Raw genomic sequence first — 26865 nt, forward strand, 5'->3', positions numbered from 1 at the left:
CACCAGCAGACTTTCAGCTGGGTGTTCTTCTGGAGTTGTTTTCCTTGTTACAGGCACCTCTGACTAAGTCTCGACTTTCACAGAGGACACTTTCTTCTGCCAAAACGGAGAAATTATAAACATAAAGAGCCCGGAGAGTGCATTACAGTGAACTTTAAATATATTACAGTTCCAAACTTCTGTTAAAACACAATTAAAAACCTACATACACTGATGGTTTGGCATTTATTGCAATGCAATATGGCACTCATTACAACATTTCTCAGTGTTTCTATTTTACTATGCACAAACTAGATTTTTTTTTAAAAAAAAGCTCATAAATAAACAAACTGCTTCATGTATCTATTTCTTAGCATCAAACAAGTGACAAGTACACGGACACCGATGGACAACATCCTAATCTAAATGTTTACTTCAACAGAATCAAAAGTTCATACAGTTTAAAATAAAAACATGAATATAAAAAAGAAAAACACAAGCGAAATCATACAATTGGTTAGCATCATCCTCCTGTATGAAACTAGTAAGAGCTCGTAATGATACATTCTTTCCGGCTTCTCCTGCTCCCTCTTTAACGTTGCATATTAAGGTTATTCAATGATAGCTGACATCTTGACGAGGGAGAATTCATGTAGGATGCACTCACGCTACGCACGCCGCACAAACACACGCACAAACACAGACACACGAGCAAACAAAATACATTTTGTTCAAGTCGAGCACAAAAGCAGCCAAAGGGACAAACTAGGTTGGAAGCCATTCTGCTTATGCACATGTCAGCCTTCAGAAAACAGATGAGAAAAGAGGAGAAGAAGTGAAACTGGATAAGAGGATGAGGCTTCAGTCTAAGCTGCCAGTAGCTCAACGCTATCGGCGACCACGTCCAGATCACGGTTTATAGAAAACTCCACAGGATGGAAGTTCACAAAAAGTGCTGCTTTTCAATCTTCCTTTCTTCCGTCTCGCTTTGCGTTTCTACTGTACGACGCTCCTTTATATTTCCACTGGTGAAAAGTCCCTCTAAAGTGCACAGATGAGGTAAATGAAACAGGTTTGTATCCATTCGCCAGCTCAGACTGGAACCATAGTGTGCTGCATGTGTTGCATTTGAGAGAATATTTCTTGCTGCACACTAGCAATTAGTATGTCCTGATGTGACGGTGTGATTATTCCAAGTCTGTCCATCTCCCTGTGGGTGCACAGACAGAGATAAATGTTCAGACACACAAAGGCACAATATGCAGTATTTAAGGGATAAGGCTGGCTGTTATTTTCTTTTGATCACGAGCCTACTTATTTTAAATTGACCCACACTTTGACTTTCACCACACACAAACATTTGGAGATATTTAGGGTTTTGCATCTGCTCAACTATGCATTTAAATCACTGGGTAATAACAGGCCAGCGGTCTATCAATTAAACTACAGCCGTAATATGAAGAGTTTAATATACTTCATGCCTTTGCACCGCAAACACCATTGTCTCCCAGCACTAAAAGAGTAAAGCAACAAAACGAAGCAACGTAATCAAGAAACCACATGCTAATAAAACAAAGACTGTATATAAAAGATGGCAACTGCAGCTAATGTGATGTCTAACGTGAATTGGTCTGTGGGTTCCCATCTTCGGGGCTTGAAATATTGAAATGATCGCCTACTTGCTTTAAGAAAAAAAAAAAAAAAAAGCAGACATGATGAGTGAGGAGTGGGTGTGGCTTAGAAGTCGAGGACACTGCATGCTCACATGTCAATGCAACACGTTCTCATTCCCAAAGCGTAACATTTTATGCTAGGTGACAAATCGTCAGTTTAATACGCTTCCTGCCACCCAACACATCCTTATATTACGAGGTCAGAAAAAGGAGGAAACATGAGAGCCTTTTGGAATGAATCTACACATATATGTTCGTTTAACTTAAATCGCTTTGGAAAACATTAGCTAACGTCATTAAAGTGCTGGTTTAATGATAAGGGATAAGGTTAGAGTTAGGGCTCGAATACATGGCTGGAATGTGTATTACCGTGTAGCATAAGAACGCAGTAGGTCACCTTTCGCGTTACTCAGGAACGCCTCGCCTATATTATGCCTCGGGAGTGAGAACGAGCTAGTCAATGATTTCTCAGTTGGAGTGTAGCCACGTACAAAACATTTCTGCCTTTTACATTTAAATGGGACTAAAATTTACAAAATAAACATTACTCTTTGTTAAAAAAAAGTCTTCGTAATAGTGGTTCAGTTTACAGGTTTATAAATCTAGAAAAAAGATTTGGACCTTTGCTTTTCTGCAACTGGAGTGATTGAACCCTGCTGACTATTAGAAAGAATCCAGCATTTCAGAGCTAAAACTGAAGTGAGGAAGCAGAGGACGATGGATGGATGGATGTGTCACAGTCCCATGTTTTTGAGAAGTTTGTGACATTTTTAGTTTTTAACTTCCTTTGGTTTTGGGTTGTTTTGATTTTGTGTTCTGGTTCTTGAGTTAATTTATTACCTTTATAATCCCCCCAGCGTTTCCCTCTTCCTTCTCTCTTCCTAGTAACTCATGCCTTACACGAGTTGTGTATCGTCGTCTTTCTACTTTTATCAGTGTTATTTGTCGTTTGGTTAATCCCTAGTTAACATTGAAGGTTAGTTTTTATTTCTTTTGTTTCCATCTTTGTGATTCTCTATTTATTCCTGCTTTGTTTCACCTGGGATTCATTATTTCCACCTCTATCCTGCTCCCTCCTGTGTTTTGCTGTGTAATTAGCTCACAGCGTATTTATAGTCATTGTCTTCTTCTCCGTTATGACGCATTTTTATAATCTCAGCTGTTTCTGCTTGGTTCTAGTTTTATGCTTAATTTTTACCCTTTAGACTCTCTGCCAACAAAGGCTCTTTTGCTTTTTACCTCCCCTGCCTCTGTGCCTCACGCTGGGTTTGTCTCATCACCATTCATCACAGAAGGTTGCATCCTTCTTTTATATACAGTCTACAAATGCAAAACAGGTCTGTTTTAATGCCATTAAGAGTGAGTGCGAGCTAAACTCGCTGCTAATGAGAACACCCAATTAACACAAAAAGAAGCATTTGTAAGATTATGAGGTGACACTAGCTTTTTAAATGATGTAATGTTATAGTCATGAGTAGCTTTTATCACTCACTTTCCCCCCTAATTATGTTTCTGGTTAAACTAAACAAGGCTTACAAACAGAAGGTACTTTAAAAAGACTGTAATATGAATCATCACTGACGTTTTTCAGTTAATAAGCATTGAGATCATTAAAGTGTTAAATATTACAGGACAGAATGAAAGCTGCGATTATACAGAATAAATAAATTTCTTACACCCTGTTTCAGCTTTTCATGACACTGAATTTTGATTCAGAAATACGAGTGGGTTTCTGTTGCTAGTTTTAACTCGATTATGCCCAATGCTTAAAAAAATCACAGATTCCATTTTTAAGACATTTTTAATGCCAGAGTGGCTCCTATTTCAATCCATTTTCACATGAAGGTACACTTACTGGTGTGTGAGAGCCAGAAGACTGTCAAGGCTGGTGTAACCCGCTGCTGCAAGGGTGTCTCTGTACCTCTCCAACCCAATGGACTGCAGCCACTCACACAGCGACCACTCGGGCACACACATCTCCGGTATGACCGCCACACACACCTCTGAACCCACCCCTGACTCCAGTATTGTGCCTGTGGGTCTATATGTGCAGAAAAAAACAGCAGGTTGGTGGCGGCAAGGGACTGAAATAGGAGTGTGAAGTCATAACTGAAGAAAAAAAATCATAAAGATGTGGGAGTGGGTGTGAGCACAATATGAATGTGGATATGTGTGGATGTGCATGTAATTGCTACTTTGCTTGAGGAAATTTCTGTCTTTGCTTTCGTGCACTGTAAGTACCTTTCCCCTCCTGTCCGGCGCAAAGTCCCAGGGTTGCGTATGAGTTTATCCAACATGTTGAGGATCTGGCTGAACGTGGGTCTCTCTGCTCGATCCCTCTCCCAACAGTCCAACATGAGCTGGTGCAGCACCACAGGGCAGTCCATGGGCGCAGGCAGTCGGTAGCCCTCTTCTATTGCTTTGATCACCTAAAAAAGGTTTCACATTGTTATCAGAAAACCCAAAACCCAAAACCCAAGATGTTCCAAAAATTTGGTCACGTGAAAATTGTTAAACGCAGACCAAACACAAGAAAATGTGAAACTGCACCTGTTTATGTTTAAATGGTCATTTGAAGCTATAAGATGAGCTTTCCTGATTACTTAGCAGCTGACTTGGTTAGCATTGGTAATTATCCTCATGCAGAGCACAGTTCATGTGTTGCTTTTTAAGAAGCATAAAACGTCCATTTACTAATTGTCCTTCTTTTCAAAGCAGTAGCATCAGCTGCTTATCTGTTAGCTTTTATGGTAACAGCCTGTCATGTAAATTCTAGCCAAATAACCCGGGTTACACTCTCACTGAATGGGCGCTACACTAATCTACCTAATGACAATGTGTAATGTTCACCATGTTCATCATCTTAAATTTGGATGATAGCTTTCAAACATTTAGTGACCAACTTTGACCCGCTCTTGCTTTTCTGCAGCTCCAGAAAAAATAAGGATGACAAATATTATTATGATTCATTCTCTGTGAACCACAAATATCTGGGTAAAATATTATGGCAACCCATCTAAAACTTGTACAGTCACTTAGCTAAAAAAAATGCTGTGGTGTATACTTACTGTCAGAAAACACTTTTTTTTAGACTTTTAAATAAATCTGTGGTTTTTGTAAGGAAATGATGAAAATCATGCGACTGCCGTTTAAACTTCACCAATAGCAAAGCAAATTCTTCTCCCTGAAGATTTATTACTCGCTTGTTGTTTTCCAAACGGTTCCCAAAGTCGTCTCACCACTAACTGCGATTGATTTTAATTTCCTGCAGATGTGTGCAGCTCTGCATTTTCCTGTGTGCAGTGCAGATATCAAGCAGCACATGTCTGCAACACAATCTGTAAACCTTTGCGATACTAAAATGCTACTCAAAACCCGTCTCGGTATGAAAAGTATAGCCGGGATATTCATAAAGAAAGAAAACAAAGTTCACTTGTTTCTGTTAGTGAAGTAAGTTTATAATATAAATCTATGCACTACAAAAAATAAGCTAATAAAGTGCATAGTGCACCTCTGCTTGTGCAAATTTCCCCTTTTAATACTTGGACAAAATAAAAATCAACTAAATATCCAAACAGTGCTGCAGATGAAATCCATCACATTGCAGACATGTCCACAAGTCATCTTAGTTGTTTCAACTACTCCAAATGAACTCTGTAACACCATTTTTCTTCATATGTCGATAAAAGTTTACAAAGTACAGCCGACTCGGTCGGTATCTCCTCGAACAGATCAAGTAATATTTTACATCCATTTCCCCTTCTATTACTGGCTTACAACACTGAAAGCACATTTGCAGCGCATGATGATATATAATTTAATCACTTCATCTCTTTACCCTCTCCAGTGTAATTAGCGTATGAATTCTTGAGCTATGTCCAAAAAGCTTGTTCTATGAGGTCACAGTGACGTTTATCCAGAAAATCAGTCTAATCCAAGTAAACATATGTAATGAAATCCTTTCCCGCCATAGTGACCTTCACCTTTGAACGTTTGTGCCAGACTTGAAAAAAATTCCCCTGAGGGCATTCCTGAGATATCATGTTAACAAGTAAGAGAGAGACTAATGATGGATGGAAAAGCAGAAAACATAGTGCCTCCAGCTGCATCTGTCGCTGGTGCAGAGTCCTAAAAACACAATTACTGCCTGGCTTGGCTGAGGAATGACTCTAAGCAGCCAATTCATATATGTCTCAATATTTATCTTCAATAAAACGTCCTCTGATTGCTTTCAACTTACCCAAGGATCTCAAACCCAAATTTTGCACTTTTTTTTGCATTTTACAAACAGCACAGAGGTCAAAGACACTGCTCAGAGAGAAGTGCACAGAGGACAGTTTATTTTTGTCTGAAATATGCAAAAGAAGTGGGGTGTGTTGTGTAGACGGGGTTAATTTAAGTCCCATTTCCTGTGTGAACATTAGCAAAAGTTTAATTTGACTTCTAGAGAAAGTCACAGCTCACAACTTGTTTGCGAAAATTCTAATTAATGTTAATGCTTGTGGCTCAGAAGCTGTAGTATATGTGTATATGTCATTTTAGCTTCAGAGCTGATCACATGTCCAAAAACACAGCTTTGTGTTACATCACATAAGCCATTGTTTTTACTTTCACTCTTTCTTCGAGGATAAAGATCATTCACACACATCAAGAATTCCAGCATTCTTTTTCTTTTTTTCTACAAGGCATCGCATGGATTCAATAATATTAAAATTACTCACATCTTGGTTGTTCATGTCCCAGTAGGGTCTCTCTCCATATGAAACCACCTCCCACATAACGATACCATAACTCCACACATCGCTGGCTGTGGTGAACTTCCTGTAGGCTATAGCTTCTGGAGCAGTCCATCTGATGGGGATTTTCCCCCCAGGAGAAAGATAAGTCCCAGTGGCCTCCTAAAACAGCAGTAAAAGTCACACTGGTTAATTGAATAATTTATGTTTTTTATGATTTCATTTAATCAGTCGGGGGCGAAAAAACCTCCTCACTGCTAATGTTTATTGCTCTAAGCGTCGCTCTTTCAGCGGCGTCTATTCATTTGATGAATTCTACAGCTTTTTGGCCGCCTTTAACAACAAATGTGTGAACTGAAGATGTGATAGCACATATATATATGAAATATGTAAGTGATAAAGAATAATGAATTTGCAATCATTAAAAGCAAAGCATTGTTTTAACATGAGGAAAATAACAGTGTGTCTTACCCTTGCAGTGTAGGCGGCCTCTGGGTCGTCCTCCAGAACTCGGCTCAGGCCAAAGTCGGACACCTTACACACCAGGTTGCTGTTCACCAGGATGTTTCGTGCTGCCAGGTCTCTGTGCACGTAGTTCATGTCTGACAGGTACTTCATACCTGAGGCGATGCCGCGCAGCATGCCGACCAGCTGGATCACTGTAAACTGGCCGTCATGTTTCTGAAATGGTACAATTGCAGAGACAGGAAGGCAAGTTAACACAGACACCCACAGCTAGCAGTACAGTCATGACTGACTGCATTTCATCTGTGATTTAAATCTTTTTTACCACATTTTTTTAAATACAACTCAGAACCAAAATTTATATTCATTTCATAACAGGAGATGACAGCGTAATAAAAGGGCCCATACCCGAAGAAATGCATCCAGAGATCCATTTTCCATATATTCTGTGATGATCATCAATGGTTTACCTGAAGAGGTAAAGAGTTTTATAAATATCAAGCAAAATCTCCACACTGAGTTCTAAGCTGAGCACTACTCACATCTCGTGACGACACCCTCCAGCCTGATGATGTTCGGGTGGTCAAACTGTCCCATGATGGATGCCTCAGACAGGAAGTCCCGCCTCTGTTTGTCAGAGTATCCTGCCTTCAGACTCTTGATGGCCACATAGATCTCCCTCTTCCCCTGCACACGCAGCCGACCGCTGCACACCTCCCCAAACTCTCCTACACACACACAGAGATAGCAAAAACAGCAGCGTCAGCGCCAAGTAAGCATGTGTGTGTGGGTTTGTGAGTGTGCGCGAGCACCGATGCCAGGCTTACCCATGCCAATAACCTTCTCAATGTGAATACTGCTGACATCAATCTCTTTGGCAAACTCGTGGATGGCCTGATCGGGGTCTTCATAGGTGAACGGGTCCACATAGATTTTCACTCCTGCAAAGGTAGGAGAGGCGGGAGAGGAGACGAGATGAAGGAGGAGAAGGAGGGATGCAGAGGAGGGTGAGAAATTGTTGTATAACTGCATATGTTATGTAAATATCTTTTGGCGGTATGCATATAAGATGTGCAGGTGGATCTGAAGGAATAGTTGGAGAAACAGCATCCACGAGACCTTACGTGCACATATGCAGTACCTGGGTTAAGATGTTTCTCTTCCTCCGAGTCCTGCTTTGTTTTACTGTACTTGCTCCTCCTGATGAGACATAAATGAGGGACAGACAATGAAGATAAGTGAGCTCGTAGCCATCTTTTTCATTTATTGGGTCTTTTGTGCTGTGATTTTTAGTCATTTGACCTGACAAAAGGCCACGTGTGTCACACTGCTTTTAACTTTGTGTGCTTTCTCTTCTAGCAGGGCTGTGCCTTTCGCTGGATTTTCAAGGATTTGCCGCAACAGAAAGCAGTGACAATGAGGAAGGCAGAGCAACGGGCTGCAGGAAAGCATAGAACGACCAGATCAAAGCATTTAAGCGAGAGAGGGAGGAGGCACAACGCCTCAGGTAGCGCAAGATAAAAGGTGTTTTCCATTAAACAAAGAGACTGTCAAAAACACCTTTGTGTCTGAGCAGGTGTGTGCGTGAGTGTGTGTGTGTGGGCATCTGCGCATGCTGGTGAGGGTGCACGCCAGCGGAAGCTGACACACATGCTATGTTGCTGAAGAGACTGTAATGACAAGTCAGGGACAAAGGGATTATCACTGTCTCCACTTTAATCCCTTTTAAAAGCTTCAGGTAACACACACACATTATTTAGGCCCACAATAGCAGGGGAACTGTGGCTGTTGTTTGTGTGCGCTGAAGCAGTTTGGTCAGAAGCAGTAGTTAACAGAAAGGCTGCACTCGTGTTGACGTCAGCTTTGCACTGATGAGAACTTTCTAGCCGGCCTAACAAGTCTATAGGTGTGTATGGCTACTGGATCTTTTGTGTTTGTATGTCTGTGTTGCTGTGTGTGTGTCTGTGTGTGTGTGTATATATACCTGCGACTAATGATGAAGACAGCTGCAGATATCAGCAGTAAAATTCCAACCCCGCTGACAGACAGCAGCAGGAAGGCAGAGTTGACTCCTTCTCCAATCAGAGGGAAGGGATCTAAGGAGGAAGGACACAGAAGTCACCAACCAAAAAGTGATAGCTGCTTCTTTTAAAACTCCCACTACTGAACGGCGCTGTTTGAATACCTGAATTTGTGGAGAATTCGAAGGGAGTGCTGAACTCTCCATATCCAGCAGCTGTGCGAGCGCGCACATGAAACACGTAAACAGTGAGGGGGTTGAGACCCGTGACATCGACACTCCGAGAGAAGGTCCTCATTATGCGGTACGACCTCTCTCTCTGATCCTGATTAGCCGGGACAAAAAGAAGGGTATCTATTCAGTGTCTGAATGCAAATCCATCCTCACCATCAGTGCAATGCGAACAGCGAGCCGGCATATTGACATTCCAAACAGCTGCCTGAGCTGAATTAACCTGCGGGCAGCTCACCTTTTCATAGAACTTGACCTCGTACTCCAGGATGACCCCGTTGGGTCGATCCGGCTGTTGCCACGACAACGACAAACTGTGCCTGGTGACATCAGTGGCTTGGATAGACGACACTGGAGAGGGTGCTGAGAGGAGAGAAACATGATGAGAACTAATACAAAGACAATAGTCTAACCCACTGTTTCTCAAATGGTACTCATACCCCTAGGGGCACTTCAGAGTACTGCAGGAGGTACTTTTTTTTCCCTAAATGGTAATTTAATGCTATATGAGCCAAACATATTTTAGCAACAATTATTTCAATAACAAAAACTCGCTGAACTACATTTCATTTTCCATATTCCTATTTTCATCCAGCTGCCGCAATACCTCACAGAAGGAAAAAGCACCAAGTACAATCCCGTCTACTGTGAGCACAGAACCACATCCAGATATTTAATGACAGACGAAAATCGTGAAAATGGTACAGAGTTTCAAGCGTAGCACAAGTACAGACACCACAGAAAAAGAGGTGATCCATATATTTGTGCTAAGCTTCTTTTTGTGTAATGACTCTGATCAAAACAAAGCAAAGACACCGACTGTGCCTGGAAAAGAGTTTGATCGCTGCAGTTGCCTCTCTGGCACAGAAAATGACAAAAATCCTCAGTGATGCACGAGTCCCTGTTTGTTACTAAATCTGAGGTGCAACCCACAAGAAAGACTCGGTTCAGTGAAATTCTGTCTGTCTTTGGTGGATTTCCACCACTTTTGCAATCGGTAAATGCAAAATGTAACGGTTTGTATTTTTATTAACTGACACTGACACTTTTACATCATATTGGCCTTGAAATATTTTAAATAGTTTACATTATTTAAAGAAAGTTTGAGGAGCATCAGTATAACATATGCAGAATGACAAGCTGAATATGCTCTAATGCTGATTCTAAGGTGAACCATATGATAGTTTGGCGTCACTGAACACAGCTCAGAATGGCTGTTTATCAACAGTCCCATTGACCCAGTGCACCTGAGAACTGACCTACATCTCGTTCCTTCCTATTCCACAGAGACAAGCTCCATTCTGCACTCTCTCCCCTTAAATCCCTCCACATTTCCCTCCTTTTAACTCTCTCTTTGTCCTCCTTTGTGGCTGCTCATACGATATCGAGCCATATGGTAGTGCAGGTTGGGCTTGACAGATCCCAGGCACACTCTCATGCTGTGCACACGCTGCTAAGTTATTTCCCCGGGGCACCTGGAACCAGGCAGGTGCGCTGCTTTCTAAATGCCACCATAAAGACTTACAGCAATGACAGTTGAGATGTAACAGCATCAAAAAAAGAAAGAAAGAAAAGCAAACGCTGAAAACTAATGGAGAGCATGTGCGAGGAACGCCACACACCAGCTGACACCTTCACAACTAAAATGAAACACTTCATAAAATGTGAGTGACTTTTCAAATAGTTTTGCGGTTAAGCATTTTAGGGCAAAAAAAAAAGAGGAAAATCCCACCCTTTGGTACGCCGGCGCTGTTGAGTGTCGACACGATTCTGCTCAGTTATTTAAGTGTGGCGATTTACTTTTTATTGCATCCGTTTCCCCCTTTAACCAACTCTCTCTATTTGTTTTTAAGTCTGTGATTTACATTTTCCAGAATGCTTTCTGACATCCTCTTGAAAACACCCCTATAATTAATTCAGCTGTTGTTAGGTGTAGGAGGACAGAGTAATAACTATGGCAACTGTGACAGTGATAGTAAGAGAACAAGTTTCCGGCTGGAAGAGAGCACGACACGGGCCTTGTCGTGTGTTTCTCCATTAACAACTTAACCAGTTTTCACACATGAAGCCTGAACAACGTGGAGACAATGAAGCCAGGATGACATTAAAAGTAGTAGTCTGCTTTTAGATGTGATCTCACTACCAGGATACTGTTTAACCAAGGAGCTAAACAAAGTATTCCTAAGTAAAGCATGCAGGAGGCAGAGGGGCAGGAGACAGGACCGCTGGCTCACTGTGAATCCACCAGATCATTACCTGCTAAATTCTTGCAAGTAGCTAAATTAAAATATCCCATTGTGTGGTACATTTGCGTTCTCACATACAGAAAGGTTTAGCCCCACTGGCCGTCATGTTTCTGCTTCTCACATGTTATCCAGAACCTTCTCAATTTTCAAATGAAACTGTGTTTTCCATTCATTGCAAACCAATATGTACCTTTACTTCCTATCACAAGTGGGAAAATTGCCATTGTTTTACAGCTTTAAAGTGCTTACAGCAGATGCTACTTTCAATACACACAGATGCAGTATACCTACATGCAGAGCATGTGCATATCTGCTTGTGCAATCTACAGTTTTGAGCTTTACTCATGCGACCGAACTTCCCGTAGGCCTTCGCACGCACTGAGTAGCGGCTTGTATTCTGCTGACCCACTTACGGACAACATCTATAAGCAGATTTTGTGTTACAGTCAACAATCTGACAAACAGATTTATCACAAACAAACACTTCTCTTTCTCACCAGCTTGGTTGGTGGTGACGCTCACAGACACGCTCTGTGCTGCCCCTGCACCACTGGCCTGGGAAACCCCATTGCGCGCATGGACAATGAAGGTGTAGTGCGTGTGGGCCCTGAGCTCGCTCACCACCACCCTGGTGGTCGTGAGGCCCGTCTGACCGGGAGAGAAGAGCACATCTGAGCCGCAGGGCGCGCAGAACTGAGAGCTGGAGACGGAGCCGCCGGCAGAGCCAGGCCGGGGAAAATCTCCAGGCCTGCTCTGGAAGACACCTCTGCCTAGATGAGAAGCTTCGGGTCCCACAATCCCCTGGTCTGACTGCATTCCCAGCCCACTATGCTGAGCCTCAGGCTGAGAGATGCTGCGATTCCTAGGAATGGCTCTACCACCAGTGTGGCTGTGGCTCCCAGTCTGACAGATGAGACACTCCAGACTGTAGCTTGTGTCACTTCTTCCTCCCAAACGATGAGGGGGGGTCCATTCCAAGACCACTGAGGTCTCATTCACCACCGAAATGAGCTGCTGTGGGGCTGATGGTGGCTCTGAAAGAAGAGCATAAGGGGTGGGGGGAGGGCATAAACATAAATGAAATCAACCATATACTGTGAATTCAAAATGTGGAAGTAAATGGAATGTGTGGGGCTTCTGGCACAGCCTAAAATGCAGACATCTGGCATTAGACTGAAAATCATACGGCTGTGAGATGTTTTTGATGGGGTTGATGTTTTCGTCTGTGGCCTTTATTTTTTTGTATGTGTGCCTGAGAGATTGTGTGTATGTGTTTTTGCTTTTCCCAGGCCAAGAAAACCATGTGCTGTATATAGGCATAATTACGCTAACCAAGGCCACCAAGTCTGTCACACAGAACCTACTCATAGACTTACACAGCGAGAGAGAAAGGGGGGGAGCATTTATTCACTTCCTGATGTCTTTAGTTATCACTCCCTAACAGAATGTAGATGGTGGCTTAGTCATAAGGAATGGGATTGTGAAACAGGAGTGGCATTCAGACACATTTGTGTGCCCCTCTGTTTGTTAGAGATATAGACTTTGGGTAAAGACGGCTGTGCTTATTGCTTTTGTTTGTGCAAATGCATACACGTATCGTTTGTGTCTGCGTGTGTACTCTTACGGGTACAGGCCATGGAGGGAGGGTCAGTATCAGCACGGAAGAATCCAGCATGGCAATCACAGATAGTTGCTCCATCTCTGAGTGAGTGGCTATGTGGAGGACACTTGGCACATCCTGGATCTGTAGACTTGGCCTTGTAGAAACCAGCACGACAGGCTGCAGAGACACAGAGAAAGAAAGATTCCATTTGAAACATCTGCATTAAAAAAACAATGATAAAAACAGGCCACACTGTCTCAAACATGAACATTATTTTTTGGAGAGCACAAAAAACTGCATTTGCATTGCTCCAGGTGCACTGCTGTGCTGGTCCACTACTTCGTAACATAAAAACGCTGACCTCATGCATCACACCTTCCTCCCACCCTTGCTTTGTGAATGAGTATTTTCAGAGGTGAAACATGTCTGAACCTCACTATTTTTAGCTCATTATGTGCTACAAAGAATAAAGGACAACTTCAGATGAAATTAAATTCATTTTTTAAAGTGTTCTTGAGGAATTATTCTCCAGGCTTTTTGAAGGTGTCTCAGGATTTCCACATTGGCAACTTCTTCACTCATTTTCAGTCCAGTCTTTCTACCTGACCATTTTCAGGGAAATAATCTTCTGCTTGCTAAGTCAACACTGACCTATCATTCAAGAATAAAAGGCACCTAACTCAAAGGACAAACCAGTGTTGTGTCTAGACATAACAGACAACCTGGCAAAGCACCAATTTCATATTCTATCATTAGCACGTTGTTACTAGCAACCTAGATGCAAAAACACATTGTTTTTTCCCATTTCTTTAGTTGAATCTATGAAGACATTATCACAATTTGAGAAGCATAACATAGAATCTTTCCACCAACAAGGTGACTCCCAAAGAGCTGTTAGCTGAAAAAACCTGATATGGCTGGACTGAAAATCAGTGGCAACAGGTTCGAATTTAAAATTGTGCTCTCCGATGCATCCATCAGAGTGTAAATGTTATATGGAAAGCACTTAAGCAAAAAAATGTATTTGTATAAACGAGGTATGTTGTGTAAAACAGAGGTTGCAGAACGAGTAGAAAAGCACTATCTCTTAGTATTTACCATGTACCCAGCAAAATATAGAGAAATAAAGGGTGCTTCAAACTTTTGCACAGGGCTGTATATCTAAGTGGAGAAAATAATTGTGTTGTTTTAGTGTTAACCTGTCTGGGATTTATGCAGTTCGCTCTGATGTTGGCTCCGACTGTGCGCCCAGTCACACAGGTGGCATTATGCAGTTTTCTACATTTATTACATGCCAAACACATCTAGTTTAAAAATCAGTTCATGAATTCAATTCATAACTTCTAATAAATTTGAAATGAAATGTATAAATTCTTTATAGGCAGTGAAATACATTCTGAGCGTATTAGATTCCAAATATACACCCAATAATTTTTGGTGTGAAACGTTGTGCAAGATATCTTTACAAACATATTAATAAATAATGAGATTATAGGAGTTAAAGTCCACCCCGCGGCAGGCTGCAATTAGTGCTGTCAACATTTACTTCCAAGGTCCTAACCCTTGATACAGTTCTTTGTTTTTGCCTGTATTGAATGCTTAGAGAGCCTTTGCAAAATTCAAACTGACAAGCGGAGTAGGTTTTTCCTTGGACAGCGTTTTGATCCGAAGACAAACAACTGCTAAGGAAAAATCTGGAGAGAGAAACAGATCCAGCGCGAGGGGGGAGGGGCACGTTGACTTCTTTTATCTTTAACTTTGATGAGCAAAGAAAGGAACACCTAAAAGAACACTTACTGATCAGCTCCCACTCACACGCAGAAACCAGAAACACTAGAACTGAATACATCAAAACTCCTCAGCGCCGGCAGCCCACACAAATATAATTGACATTTAAATATATGAAAGAGGAGAAACAGAGAAGGAGAGGGGCTGAGAGAGAGACAGAGGAAGAGTGGAGGGAGATACATCTTCTCTCTGTATACCAGGGAGTTCATGCATTGACAGAACAACAATACAATAAATGAGTGCATAATTATACTGCTTGACATCCACTGGTGAAGCAAAAGAGATGGCAAGGCATGGCTGCTTAGAGCAATTTCTTCTCTCTCTTTACTGTCAGAAGGAAATCCTTTATTTGTTTCCACTGCAATCATTTTTTCAACACCTTCTTTTTTCATCATCACACCCTATTCACTCTCCTTCCTCGATCCCACCGTCTTTCCCAATTCTCCGCTTTTTTCCCCCCCAGCCCTTTTCACATTTGCACAGGGAGATGAAGACATCCCAGTGAGAGTGGATAGGAATCTGGGAATGATGTGTGTGTGTGCGTGTTTGTGTTTAAGTGCGTTAGTATGCTTTATGACACTCTCGTCGGTAGATGAGAGGGAGGAAGTCTCCTCTGTAATCTACTCAGACCAACCATCCTGCCCCATCTGTGTGAGCCTCCACAGATTTGCTCTTTCACACACTCATTTGCCCTCCCTTTCACATTTCACAGTCTCCCTCCTTCGCTCCCCATGCACTTCCTCCTCGACCTCCACTTATCTGTCTTTCTCCGATAACTCTTCTCCATACATCGCTCTCCTCTCGCAGTATCAAGCCACAAGAAACCTTTGAAGCGTTGGCTGGCATTCTTTATACCCCCATATCGATACCAGGGGTGCCGCGCACAAGTACACACAGCTGAAAACTACTCGGTCGAAACCTGTAAATTCATAAAACGGCTGATAAGAACGGCTTTCATGTGGCGAGTGACTCATCGTGTTGTGGCAGTTTAGACAATAAAGTGCAAGATAAAAATACAGTCATTCTCCAGCTGTTCTCCGCATTCCTTTATCAACAGTGTAGGTAAGACAGAAAATTATCTGAACCTCTGAGGAGGACTTAGAGGTTGATTACAAGGCTCAACAAGAATCTGCCAGGGGGGTAGCACACTGCTTTTTGTTTCTGTCCCATCTAATCCTCCATCCTCCTCACAAACAAAGACGACACGCTGAAGGGGGGAGAGAAAGAAGCAAGCAAGTATTTGAAGCCATAAACTTCCTTCAGCGCCCTCTTATGTCTCTATTCTCTCTTTTCTCTGTAGTCTTTTGTGTCTCCTTTAGCACCGGTTACTGGAGGAGGGTGGGTTTTTGGTGACCTGGAATGAGAGCCCATGAGGGTGTCATTAACCCGACATTAACCCTACGCTACCGAAGGCCGCGCGAGAGCTTGGGTTTGACCGGTAAAGCAGCAGCGATAGGGAAGCACGCTTACTGATAAGGTGGAAATTTGAAAAAAAAAAACAAAGACGCGCGTGTGTGTGTGTGTGTGTCTGTGGGCACATTAACATTCTGCCTGTTAGACAGGACGATAATTACAAAGCAATCAGCTGTTCGGCTGCTTGAGACAAGCGAGACAAAGTGACAGAGTGTAAAGGATTGGGAAGGTTGACTGGGAGAGGCAGCACGAGAAAAACACTGACAAGAAGCGAAAGATAAAGAGATGAAGAGAGGGGAGACGAAGTGAGAGGGAGAAGGGAGAGACATGCAGGAGAAGGTGCCCTTTGATTACTATCAGCATTGTCTTCATTTGCATATGCATTCTTCTGCTACCCAAAATGCAAATGCAGCTCATTCCAAATCCAACTAAAAGCCTCGTCGGCACACTGTGTGTGTGAGGGTGGGTGTGTGTGCGTTTGCGTGAATTCTCCTTGACCCCGTGTTAGCTGTCATCGTCCCTTGGTTCTTCCCAGCAGAGGGGTGGAGATGGAGGAAGTACCCCTCACTGCTCCGGTCTGACACCTGTCTGTGTGATGGATGGAGGGAGGGATGGATTGACGGATTGATAGACCGTCACGCGAGAAGGAGGGACGCTGTTAATCGCAGGGGTCATGCCCCATTTTAATTAACGCCCAAGGAAACGCTGGGGGAAAGGCTGGAGATGAGGCTGAAGATAGGATCGGATCCTTATCCTTTTCAAGTGTAGGACTTCCTAGAATGGACCGCCTGGCTCCAAAATCAAAGTTCCCCTGTAGCCAATTTTAGCTTGTATTTCACAGGGTCAATGGAGTCTTGCATTTAAAACGTCAAACGAGGCTGCAGCTTTAAGTTTGTCTAAATTTAAATATTCACATAAACTGGTGGTCTGAAGCGAGAAGTGTGTGGATTTGTGAGTGTGTGTGTCTGCCTAAAGCCAACAGTGTTGAACATTAGCATGTGAAAGGGACTCTGCAACAATAACCCCCCCTCCCTATCAGACACACATCACCCCCTGCCACCACCACCACCATAGCAGCAGCAACACCCCCACCCCCTGACTGTGGATCGGGGAGAGGAGTTGGAGAAGGAGGGATAATAGGAGCAAGACAGAGAGGGAGAGCGGAGCTTGTGCCCATGCCAGGGAGCTACAACACAGCCTGGTGAAGCTGGCAAACCTCCTGTACATTAAGAACAACCTGGGAGAGGCAGACAATAGCACACACGCAGACAGACACACACACGCACTCTGATTGTTATGGAGGAATGCAAAGCATTTCCCCCACCTGAGTTTGGCTCACTTCAAACAATCACTCGTGCTATTCCAGTGTCTTTGCTTGCCTCGTCACCTGCCATACGCGCACATATACACAAACACACATGCACACACAGAGACACAAACTCCTCCCTCTCTGTTTGCCCCATCACACTCTTCTCTAGGCATTCCTGGGCAGTCCTCCAAACTGTGAGTATATTGGAAGGAGGGCTTTGTTAGGCAGAAAATCAGAGATACAGTACACAGACAGACACAGTCACACACACACGTGCACTTGTTCACACTCGCACATACACACACTCTAAGTCAGCAGTCCAACATGTCCGGAGTCCAGAAATGCGATGCAATAATTAGAGGGACTGAATACAGCGATTACGCACTCATTCTATCATCCGCTTGCCCTTTCTATCATCTCTCTTTCAGTGTTGCCGTCTCTCCCTCTGCCTCTTTCTGTCCAACTGCTTTCTGCTGTTGACGAGACACTGCAGGTGCGTTGGAAAGAAGCACAACCATGAAATCTCTCTGGATGGAGGGAACACACATGCAAACACGCTCGCACACAGAAACATTCCAACCCTCCCAGGCACTGAGCAGAATTGAGGAGATTCGGACGACAGAGAAAAAGGAGGCCAGCAGAGAGAGAGAAAACCAGGAGGCTCCGCTTTCATTCCACCTCTTCAGCCGTTCACATTTCACATTCTCTCTGTTGTCTCTCCTCCCTCGTTTCCGATCCTCCCAGACGGATCGCAGCTGTCAAACTTTTGACGTCTTCATCCACCTCGGTCGTGACCCCGCTCTGTGCGACTAAACTCTTTCTGCAAGTGTGTGTGTGTGTGTGTGTGTGTGTGTGTGTGTGTGTGTGTGTGTGTGTGTGTGTGTGTGTGGCTGTCAGCCAAAGTTTTTGACGTCTTCATAAGGCTCAGTCATGACCTCGGTCTTAACCAAGGGTTTAGAAAGAGGGGGAGTTCCCTCTCTCTTGTGTTTCTCCACTCGCCCCCTTTGCACCAAGTGACAAACCCCCAGCAGGGGAGGGGGAGCTCTGTATTGATGCCTTCTGCTGTCAGTGGCCTTCTTTCAACCCCTCTCTCACCCCATTCATGATCTAATCCCTTCTTCCTCTCCAGAGCTTCTCCGCTCATCCTCTCCATCCTCATTATTTTGCGTCAACACTGAAAATGAACTTCTCACATTTTACTCCTTTAAATCTACACTTGTTTCAGTTTAAATTAACCGCAACTGTCGCAGAAGCTTAAATGCATTACCAGTGCAAAAGTGCACATGCAGATAATATTAATGTGGGTAACAATCCATTGAACCAGGAGACATATAACTATGAAACATTTCCAGCAGACAAGCATAGATTTTTCATTTAAAATTAAATGTACTTGTTTGGTGTTTTACTATCAGACTAGATTTTTCTCCTGTGTCTTTATAAACACCTTAAAAACTCATGCAAAAAGAGAAAGTGGGAGTTATTTAGGAGGTAATCAAACTAATCCTTGCGTGTGTGAATTATTTTTCTCTTACTGCGTCACAGAACTCATACTTCCACACTGACAGTTGCCATTTCAGTGCACTCACACTGACATTTAGTGCACTACAAGAACCTAGATTGTCTAGTGATAACTCTCAAACCTGAGTGTGACCCATCAACGGTCGCTTGAGCTTGTATAGCAGGAGGGATGAATCACCAAAATCTTTTAAAGCATTAAGAGGAATGTTGTTAATGCTAATCCTTGCTAGCTAGCTAAGAGCACATTTTTAAGATGCTGACAGCTGATGTTGATGTTCAACGTGAGATAACGCTGCACAGGCCTAGAAACAGGTCACCAACCCCCGGTAATCTCTGGTTTTTGTGGCAAATTTTCTATTCCTTGACAAGTGGGTGAGTGGTTTCTACCAGGTGAAATTGGTTGCAAAAAGAGTGCTGCACCAAAAACCTCCTTGTGATCGCTTTGGTTGATAGCAGATTGCCACTCTTGGCTGTAATTAGCATGGAAGATGCTGACTTGTCTTCCAAATACACCCAATTCCCTCTCCAAGTTGTACTGAAAGTTGGAAAAAGTGCAATGCAAACTTGTGCAAAGTTGTGTCTTATCAGTGTAACAACAAATTACAGGGAGTGCAGAATTATTAGGCAAATGAGTATTTTGTCCACATCATCCTCTTCATGCATGTTGTCTTACTCCAAACTGTATAGGCTCGAAAGCCTACTACCAATTAAGCATATTAGGTGATATGCATCTCTGTAATGAGAAGGGGTGTGGTCTAATGACATCACCACCACTGAACAAGACACACATATATATACATTTTTCCTTCCAACTGGTGGCTGATAGATAATCTTAGACAGGTCTCTAGGTCTGTGCATCACAGGTCTAACATTACTACATTAGATGACAACTCTAACTTACAAGCATGACAACTGTAAGTTGCACTGCTAAGAGAAGACTCCAAACTGAGACATACGATTGTCTTTCAAGTGCAAAATGAGCCCAGCTTCTAATGACGTATTGCCAGCCAAGGTTAGTTTGCCTGGTTTTGTCTTCACCTGAACGCGTTGTGCCGACTCAGAGATGGCACATGAGTCTACATGATCCAGAAATCTCTTAGTGTGTGTGACATGTTGAGAGACAGATCATCTTAATCTCTTCCGAAATCTATTTCTCTTCCCTCCATCCCGCTACGCCCTCCTGTTCTGTTTCTCTCTGCAAATTTTAAACTTAAAATAGGAGAAGAGTTAAGGTGTCCGTCTAATTCAGTCGGGTCAGAGGTTTTGGAGAGATACATTCTGTATTCATTCAGACTTTGATGAATTTCCACTGAGGCAGCTGCGCCCAGCCAACAACCTGACAGGCAGAGAGAGTAGGGAGATGAAGAAGAGAGCAGCAGATAGATAGATGGCACTTCACATCTGCTGGAGGTTCAACAGAGTCAAGGGTCTCTCCTAAATCTAGTTGAGGAGGAACATCTTTCAGGCTTCAGGGACCACCCCACAAACCTCCCCCTCCTTTCAGATGAAACAAATGAGCTAAGCCGGGTGACGGTTTCAGAGAACATCTGAGACACATACTATTCATATTCATACAGAATTTTGGCAACTGCATCTCTCATTGCAAAGAAAAAAGTCATGTTTTTTTTTCTCTTAATCACCAACTGGCCAACTGGCAATGCATCGCTCTTTTTTATGTCCATCTCTGTATATTTCTCTTTCTCAGTGTCCCCTCTTTTCTCTTTGAATTATGGGTCTGTTTGTTATACAATTAGCCTGCTGGGATGGGCTTCATAAATAAAACCGAGGGAGCACATCAGTGAATCGTTCACCCCCACCCCCACAGCTCTTCTTCTATTGGTCTCTGTCCATCTGTGTATGTGTGTTGTGTGTTTGAGTGAACATGAATGGAGAGAGTCGAGCCATGTTGTAAAAGTGTCTCCACTAAGTCTGTCCAACCCCGTTCACCCCACTTTGTCACATAAGCGCGGACATTTGCAGTCTTCACTATCACAACAGTCGTTTCCAAATATTACACGTCATCCGAGCCACATGTGAGTCGGTGAAAGGTGTGAACAGCTTGCATATTTGTTACAGTAAAGTTCAGACCAAATTTGTAAGCGACAGAAAGACATTTTTGTCCAGATGGCTGTGGTTATGCGAGCACACCTCATATGGAGACCTTAGCGCTCAGTACACAAAGCAGAACTTCAACTTGCAACAAAAAGATCGGTCTTAATTTAACCCACTCTAAATGATGGCTGGGCATGTGTCCATACAGATAAATGCTCCCAGTGCATGCCACCCTGTTGATCTGAGCAGGCCAATATGGACTGCACCACTAAAGGTCACTGATTTTAAAAGTTGTTGAATTTTTACTAAAAATCAAGTGAAAATTACACTTTTACACATTGCTTTTTGACTTTGCCGTGCAGTTGCTAAGTATCCAGCGGAAACACCAGAAAAAGAAAACCCATTAATTTGATTAAAGACGTTCATAAATGGATTTTATCACCTTCAGAATGACCCATCTTATCTCTTTTCTCTGTTCTCAGCTTGTAACCTGCAATCTGAATATTATTAGAGTTTGAATTAGGTCAATTTTCTTTTGTGTTCTTTTGTGTAATTTGCAATTTCAGTTGGATACCTTACAAAACACTAAAAAAGTGCCACTATCTACTGTTTCTGCAACAGAATAAAATTTGTTATGGTGTCCTCTCTAAACCACATTTGCCAAGCTAGCGAGTGCCCCTTTAAAAACGAAAAGAACCAAATATCAATATTATCAGAGTAGCTTGTTAAGCTGAGCACATTTGTGATTGTTGTTCACAGAGATGCTAAACTTCAAAGTGACAACACATTAATTCAGGAGTGCACAAAAGAGAAGTAGCTCTGCTGTAGCCAGCACCACTTACCTTTACATGCACCTCCCCTCTCCTCATATCCGGGGTTACAGAGACATCCACCAATAGGAACCAACCACTCTCCATCAGCACCGCAGTACATTTTAGGTTCCTCTCTTTCTTCCGATTGGTTGACACAGGACCCCCGGACCTCCACTAAGGAGGACGTGTCGGCCCCGGTAATGGTGTCGGGAAATGTTGCCAGGTTACGAACGGTTAGCGGGCAGGTTTTGTAGAAAACTCTGACAGAAACCAAAGCAATGCAGGCGCCCACATCCTGGAAGGCTAGATAGAAGCCCTTCCGGGTCGTGACTTTTACATCTCGCACCTCTGTGTTCAGTTTCATGATGCGGTCTCCAACATCCACCTGAATTGAGAGGAAACAGCATTGCATTAATAAACAGTGCAGTAAACCGTGTCACCCCTTATTAATTCAATTTGCTTGTTCAACTTAAAGTGGGCGTTTCAATTGAACCGCCGCTGATCTCCACATCTTCAGCACTTGGCTCCGATTCAGAATAACTTTTATTGATTGCTAAGGCAAAACAAGCTTTACGGCCTGCAAGATTAGAATGTAAGTTACTTTAGCAAAGACTGAGCAAAAGCACCTTGCCAACATTCCCGGGACAGCAAAACAGACATCTAAGATAAAAGTGCTTGTAAAACAAATAAAAACATTACAGCTAAGTGCTTTTGGGGGGGTTTATTTTCCACATAGGAGCAAATTACACTGAGTGGCGGAGGGAACTCAAAGCCTGACTCAGTTGTTCGGTGTTACCTGGGTGAAGCTTTCGTCTGCTGCCACCGTATCCACCTTAATGAAGCTGCTCTCTTTGATGTAGCTCTCTCTGTCTTCGTTTGACTCATGGTAGTACAGATTGAATGTCTCCTACAAGACAAAAGGGGAATTTAAAAAAAAGGGACAGACTGAGGCACCTATTTATCGTCAGCACCAGCACTCATCTTTTCTCTTAATATGATAATGAGTCAAAGTGGGGTTTGTGCTTGAATAAACAGCAGCTGTAATATAAAATAAAGGTCCATTAGCGGCAGTCTGTCCATTAAGTAATTATCATGAGAGTTAACATATTAAAAAAGGTCAGACCCTTTATCAGAATTCTTTGCTGTTTTGTTAAAACCTTTTACCGCAGTCAGGCCATACATTCACCAGCACGCTACACATCCTGAGCACGCTTTCACGTACCTTACAGGTGCCGGTGACCCCTGGGAGGCTGTTACAGTCTCTCAGGGTGAACTTGACTTCGACGTAGACCCGCTGAGCTCCAGACCGAGGGATCCAGTCTGTCCTGAGCCAGTTGTTTTGATTGGGCTCCAGGACATTGCACACCTGGTACGTCCTGATGGGGATGTTTTTCTCATCCATAATGCTCACCTCTTCCCACTTCAAACAAGCACATTTGTATAACTGCGTTAGTTAGAGCAATGATTGTGCATGTAAGACATATGTTGCTGCCTACAGGCGTTAGACTACATTCGAAAAATGCATTTAGTTCAGGCCAACATCACGAAGACCAACTTTGAAGTGACTGGAATTGAACTGAAGCAGATGTTCCATCAAAGTTGCCTTGATGAATGACTTGATATTAATGAAATGTAACTGTCATGTGGAGAACAGCTTTCCCAAACTTCTCTTAATTCAAAATAGTCTGATTTTTTTAAAATTAAAAAAGTCATTTGCCAAGCAGCAGTCATTTAAAAAGGCTGCTGGCACTCAAATTTCAGATGACACGCCAGTTTAATTTCCCACAATGCACCAACAGAGAAGGGTTTTCAAAACCCTTCCATGCTGGCAGCTGCAGACTGTTATATAATTTTGACAAAAGCATCTAAATAGCCGCTGTGATGGCAGCAATGTTAAAGTGTCTGAAAGTTGATTTTCATACTGTGCTGGCGTGAACTGAAAATGACTGCATAAAGTTGAACTCTTCAGCGTAGGCACAAGCTTTAAACACACACATAAGCAGCCGTGGCTGTCAAAAAAGTGCACACTGTGAAAAACTTAGGTTGCCTGTCCACTGGGGGGTACTTCTAGTCATCATATATACAAAATAAATTTCAGATGCCGGTGTCCACCCTCTGATTCACCGCTGCTGCGTGAAGCCTCACGGGCTAATGCTCATTCTTGCATCAATATTCTGCAGTGGACGGTGGTTCAGATTTGTTGCGACTCCAAGGTTTTTGCAGGCACATTTCCATACGAGTGAAGCAGGCTCAACCTTCACCGCACCATCCATCTCAATAGAGCCGATTATTTGCCTTGTACTGTGACCCTTCAAATGACCGCTGAGCCTCCCAAGTCCAAATTGGCTTTTTATTGCCACTGAATAATAATCTGCTCTCTCCCTGCTAGTGAGAGCTGTATACACACTAAATGCACCGTGTCCAAAGAGAGAAAAAGAGAGCGAGAGGAATGACAGAAGAATGTGTGTGTGTGTGTGCTTGAAGGACATGCTTGTGTGTCAGTGTGTGTCTTTAGACTGATCGATATGCCATCAAAGTCGCTTTCGTTGTCTAATGTGGGGTTATTGCCTATATGCTATCAGCTAATAATAATATTATGTATATGTTGGGTGATTTGTAAGCGGTGCAGTAAATATGTTAGTCTTTACAGTTTTATGTACATTTTAAGCCCATTCTTTATTGATTTAATACTCAAAATGTATCAGCACTGCTATTGGCCTGGAATATCTAATCGAGACTGATCTTTTGTAAGCCACGCATTTCTTTATGTACAGTGTGTTAAAATGTGTGTGAGTGTGAGGGTGTGCACATGCCCACATAGTGTCAGCGTTTGTGTGCTGTTGTAGTGTCTTTGCGGGTTGAGGAAGTTAGCTGTATAAAAGCTGACATGGGGTATGATGTCTCTGTGTCTAGTCTCCTTCAGAGTTTTTGTCAGCCTACGCAGCTGTCAAGGGAGAAAGAAAAAAACATACAGAAATGGAGTTTTGTATGTATGTGTGTAGCTAAGGGGTGAGGAAGGTTGGGGGAGTGCCTGTAATCAAAAGCTCAGTGCGTGCAGACCAGGACCCTGTCAATCAAGCAGCATGTGAGAGTATAAGGGCAATGGCAAGTGAAGAAATAACAGGCAAGTTCACCACTAACTCTTAAACCAACAAAAGAGGTAAGAGAGACACTGAACGACAAAGAAAGAGAGAGAGAGAGAGAGAGAAAGAGAGGAAGAACTATGGATGGCAGATCACGACAATGACAAAAAAACACAAAGAGAAGATCAAATCTGAAACAGATATCACCAGGATTCATTCTGGCAACTGTACGGTAGTAAAAATTCCTAAAAAATGACACCCACCACCAAGCTGGTTTATGCCTTTACTTGTGCCAAACGCAATGGCAGCAGTCTCATATTAGCACTTAGGCTTGGTGAACAACAGCACATTTCAAAATCTGTGGGATGATTATTTACAGTTTCCAGACCACACGTGTGCATGTGCGCGTGTGAGGAACGAGAGAGGGTGTGTGAGTGTGTTTTCCAAAGAGAGAACAGGTTGTAAACAGTGTATTCATAAAGAAAAAAAAAGAAAAAAGAACAGGCAGATCCCACTCACCCCTCCCTCTGCAGGACTGGCTGCCCATTTCAGCTCTCCTGGCACTGTCCTGGTATCCAGCAGGGTCACTAAAATTGCATACACACACACATGCAGGTGTACTCAGGACAACCAGTCTGGAATATTTTTTTTTAATTGCTCTTAAGCAGAGAAAATTAATTTGACAGACTTCTCACAAGAAGTAAGTGATGGTTAAGCTGTGAACAGTTATGGAAGTAAAAGCAGGCGTCCATTGGCACTGTTAGGTTTAAAAATTTTATCTTATTTCCACTGCACAGAGTCATATATGTACATTTAATATCACATACATTTATATTTTTCACAGAATTTTAAACTGTTGATTTAAGACCTCGGAGCTTTATTCATATACAAAACCCCAAACCCCAAACTATGAATTCAACGGTTTAACTGTTTATAACAAAAACACAGAGGTGCTCAGTGTTCTCCACCATGACCAAACCCACAAACATAAAGAAACGAACAAAAAAGAAGAAAGGGGAAACATATTTAAAGGAAGAAAAAGCTCACAGCTGGACTGCACAAATATTACAAGGATATCTAAGAATTCAACTTTTTTTCCTCTTCTAGATGTTTGCAAATTTTTCCCTGTTCTTTGCTATCCTAGGACGCGCCTTGAGCGCACGCAGGATCTCTCCCAGCTCGCAACAGCGGAAAAAAAGACCCGACTGTGCCACACAAGCAACACGGATTCGAGTCCCTCCTTCCTTACCTTCATTTGGCGGATAAATCCTTGTTCTCGAACTTGAAACTAATGTTAATATCCAGATAGTAGAAGAAAACGTTCGCCACAGATTTGCAGCCATGTGTGCAGCGTGGAAGCGTGTGCGTTCCCCGTCGGCTCCGCGCACTCGCTCTAGCAGCTCCATCCCGGTGGGAAAAAAGTGTTTGAATGAAACCAAGTGTGAACGCGAGTTGGATGCAGCAGTGGGTACTGGGGCGGTCTCCTACACTTCCTATGCTTCCAGTAATGATAAATGACACGAGGCAAATGACTGTTCTAGACTATACGAGCGTCGGTGTGTTATCCTTCAGCATCTTTGTTAACGTTTCTAAGAAGGCAAATGCAGATCTGCAGCTTCTGCGTTTAAAAACGGGTGACATTAGTTGAAAAGAATAACTTCGCTCTGGCTGTAAATTTAAACTGCATAAAATTGTTTAAAAAAATAATAATAATTGAGACGTTTTTCACTGATTCGACCACAAAACTTAGTCAGCCCACTTTAAAACACCTAATCTGGGAAACATAATGATGGAGTAAATGAATGCTGTAGTCAGTAGAAGCTATCTGGCGCACGTCAGAAGTGGCATTTAGCAGTGATAACCCAAAGGAGGGCCAGCTGGGGTACAGGAGGCCATAAACGTCACAATGCTGCACTTAAAAAATAATCACATAGTCA

The 26865-nt window shown here is 42.8% G+C and overlaps 1 protein-coding gene across 1 annotated transcript; it reads right to left on the reverse strand.

Moving 5' to 3' along the window:
* Positions 1-211: 211 nt before the first annotated feature.
* On the reverse strand, positions 212-26821 carry LOC113010478 (ephrin type-A receptor 4-A-like). The gene is made up of 19 exons (XM_026149552.1): positions 26178-26821; positions 25448-25515; positions 23068-23265; positions 22642-22752; positions 21876-22230; positions 12975-13130; positions 11848-12384; positions 9343-9467; positions 9039-9198; positions 8838-8949; positions 7995-8053; positions 7681-7794; positions 7396-7581; positions 7262-7323; positions 6860-7069; positions 6374-6550; positions 3894-4081; positions 3508-3693; positions 212-1189 (listed from the first exon to the last, which is right to left on the reverse strand). Exons 1-19 carry the CDS (start codon positions 26332-26334, stop codon positions 1072-1074), a joined length of 3279 nt encoding a protein of 1092 aa, XP_026005337.1. The 5' UTR covers positions 26335-26821; the 3' UTR covers positions 212-1071.
* Positions 26822-26865: the final 44 nt, after the last annotated feature.

The sequence above is a fragment of the Astatotilapia calliptera genome, chromosome 18 (genome assembly GCF_900246225.1).
Source record: "Astatotilapia calliptera chromosome 18, fAstCal1.2, whole genome shotgun sequence".
Lineage (NCBI taxonomy): Eukaryota > Metazoa > Chordata > Actinopteri > Cichliformes > Cichlidae > Astatotilapia > Astatotilapia calliptera.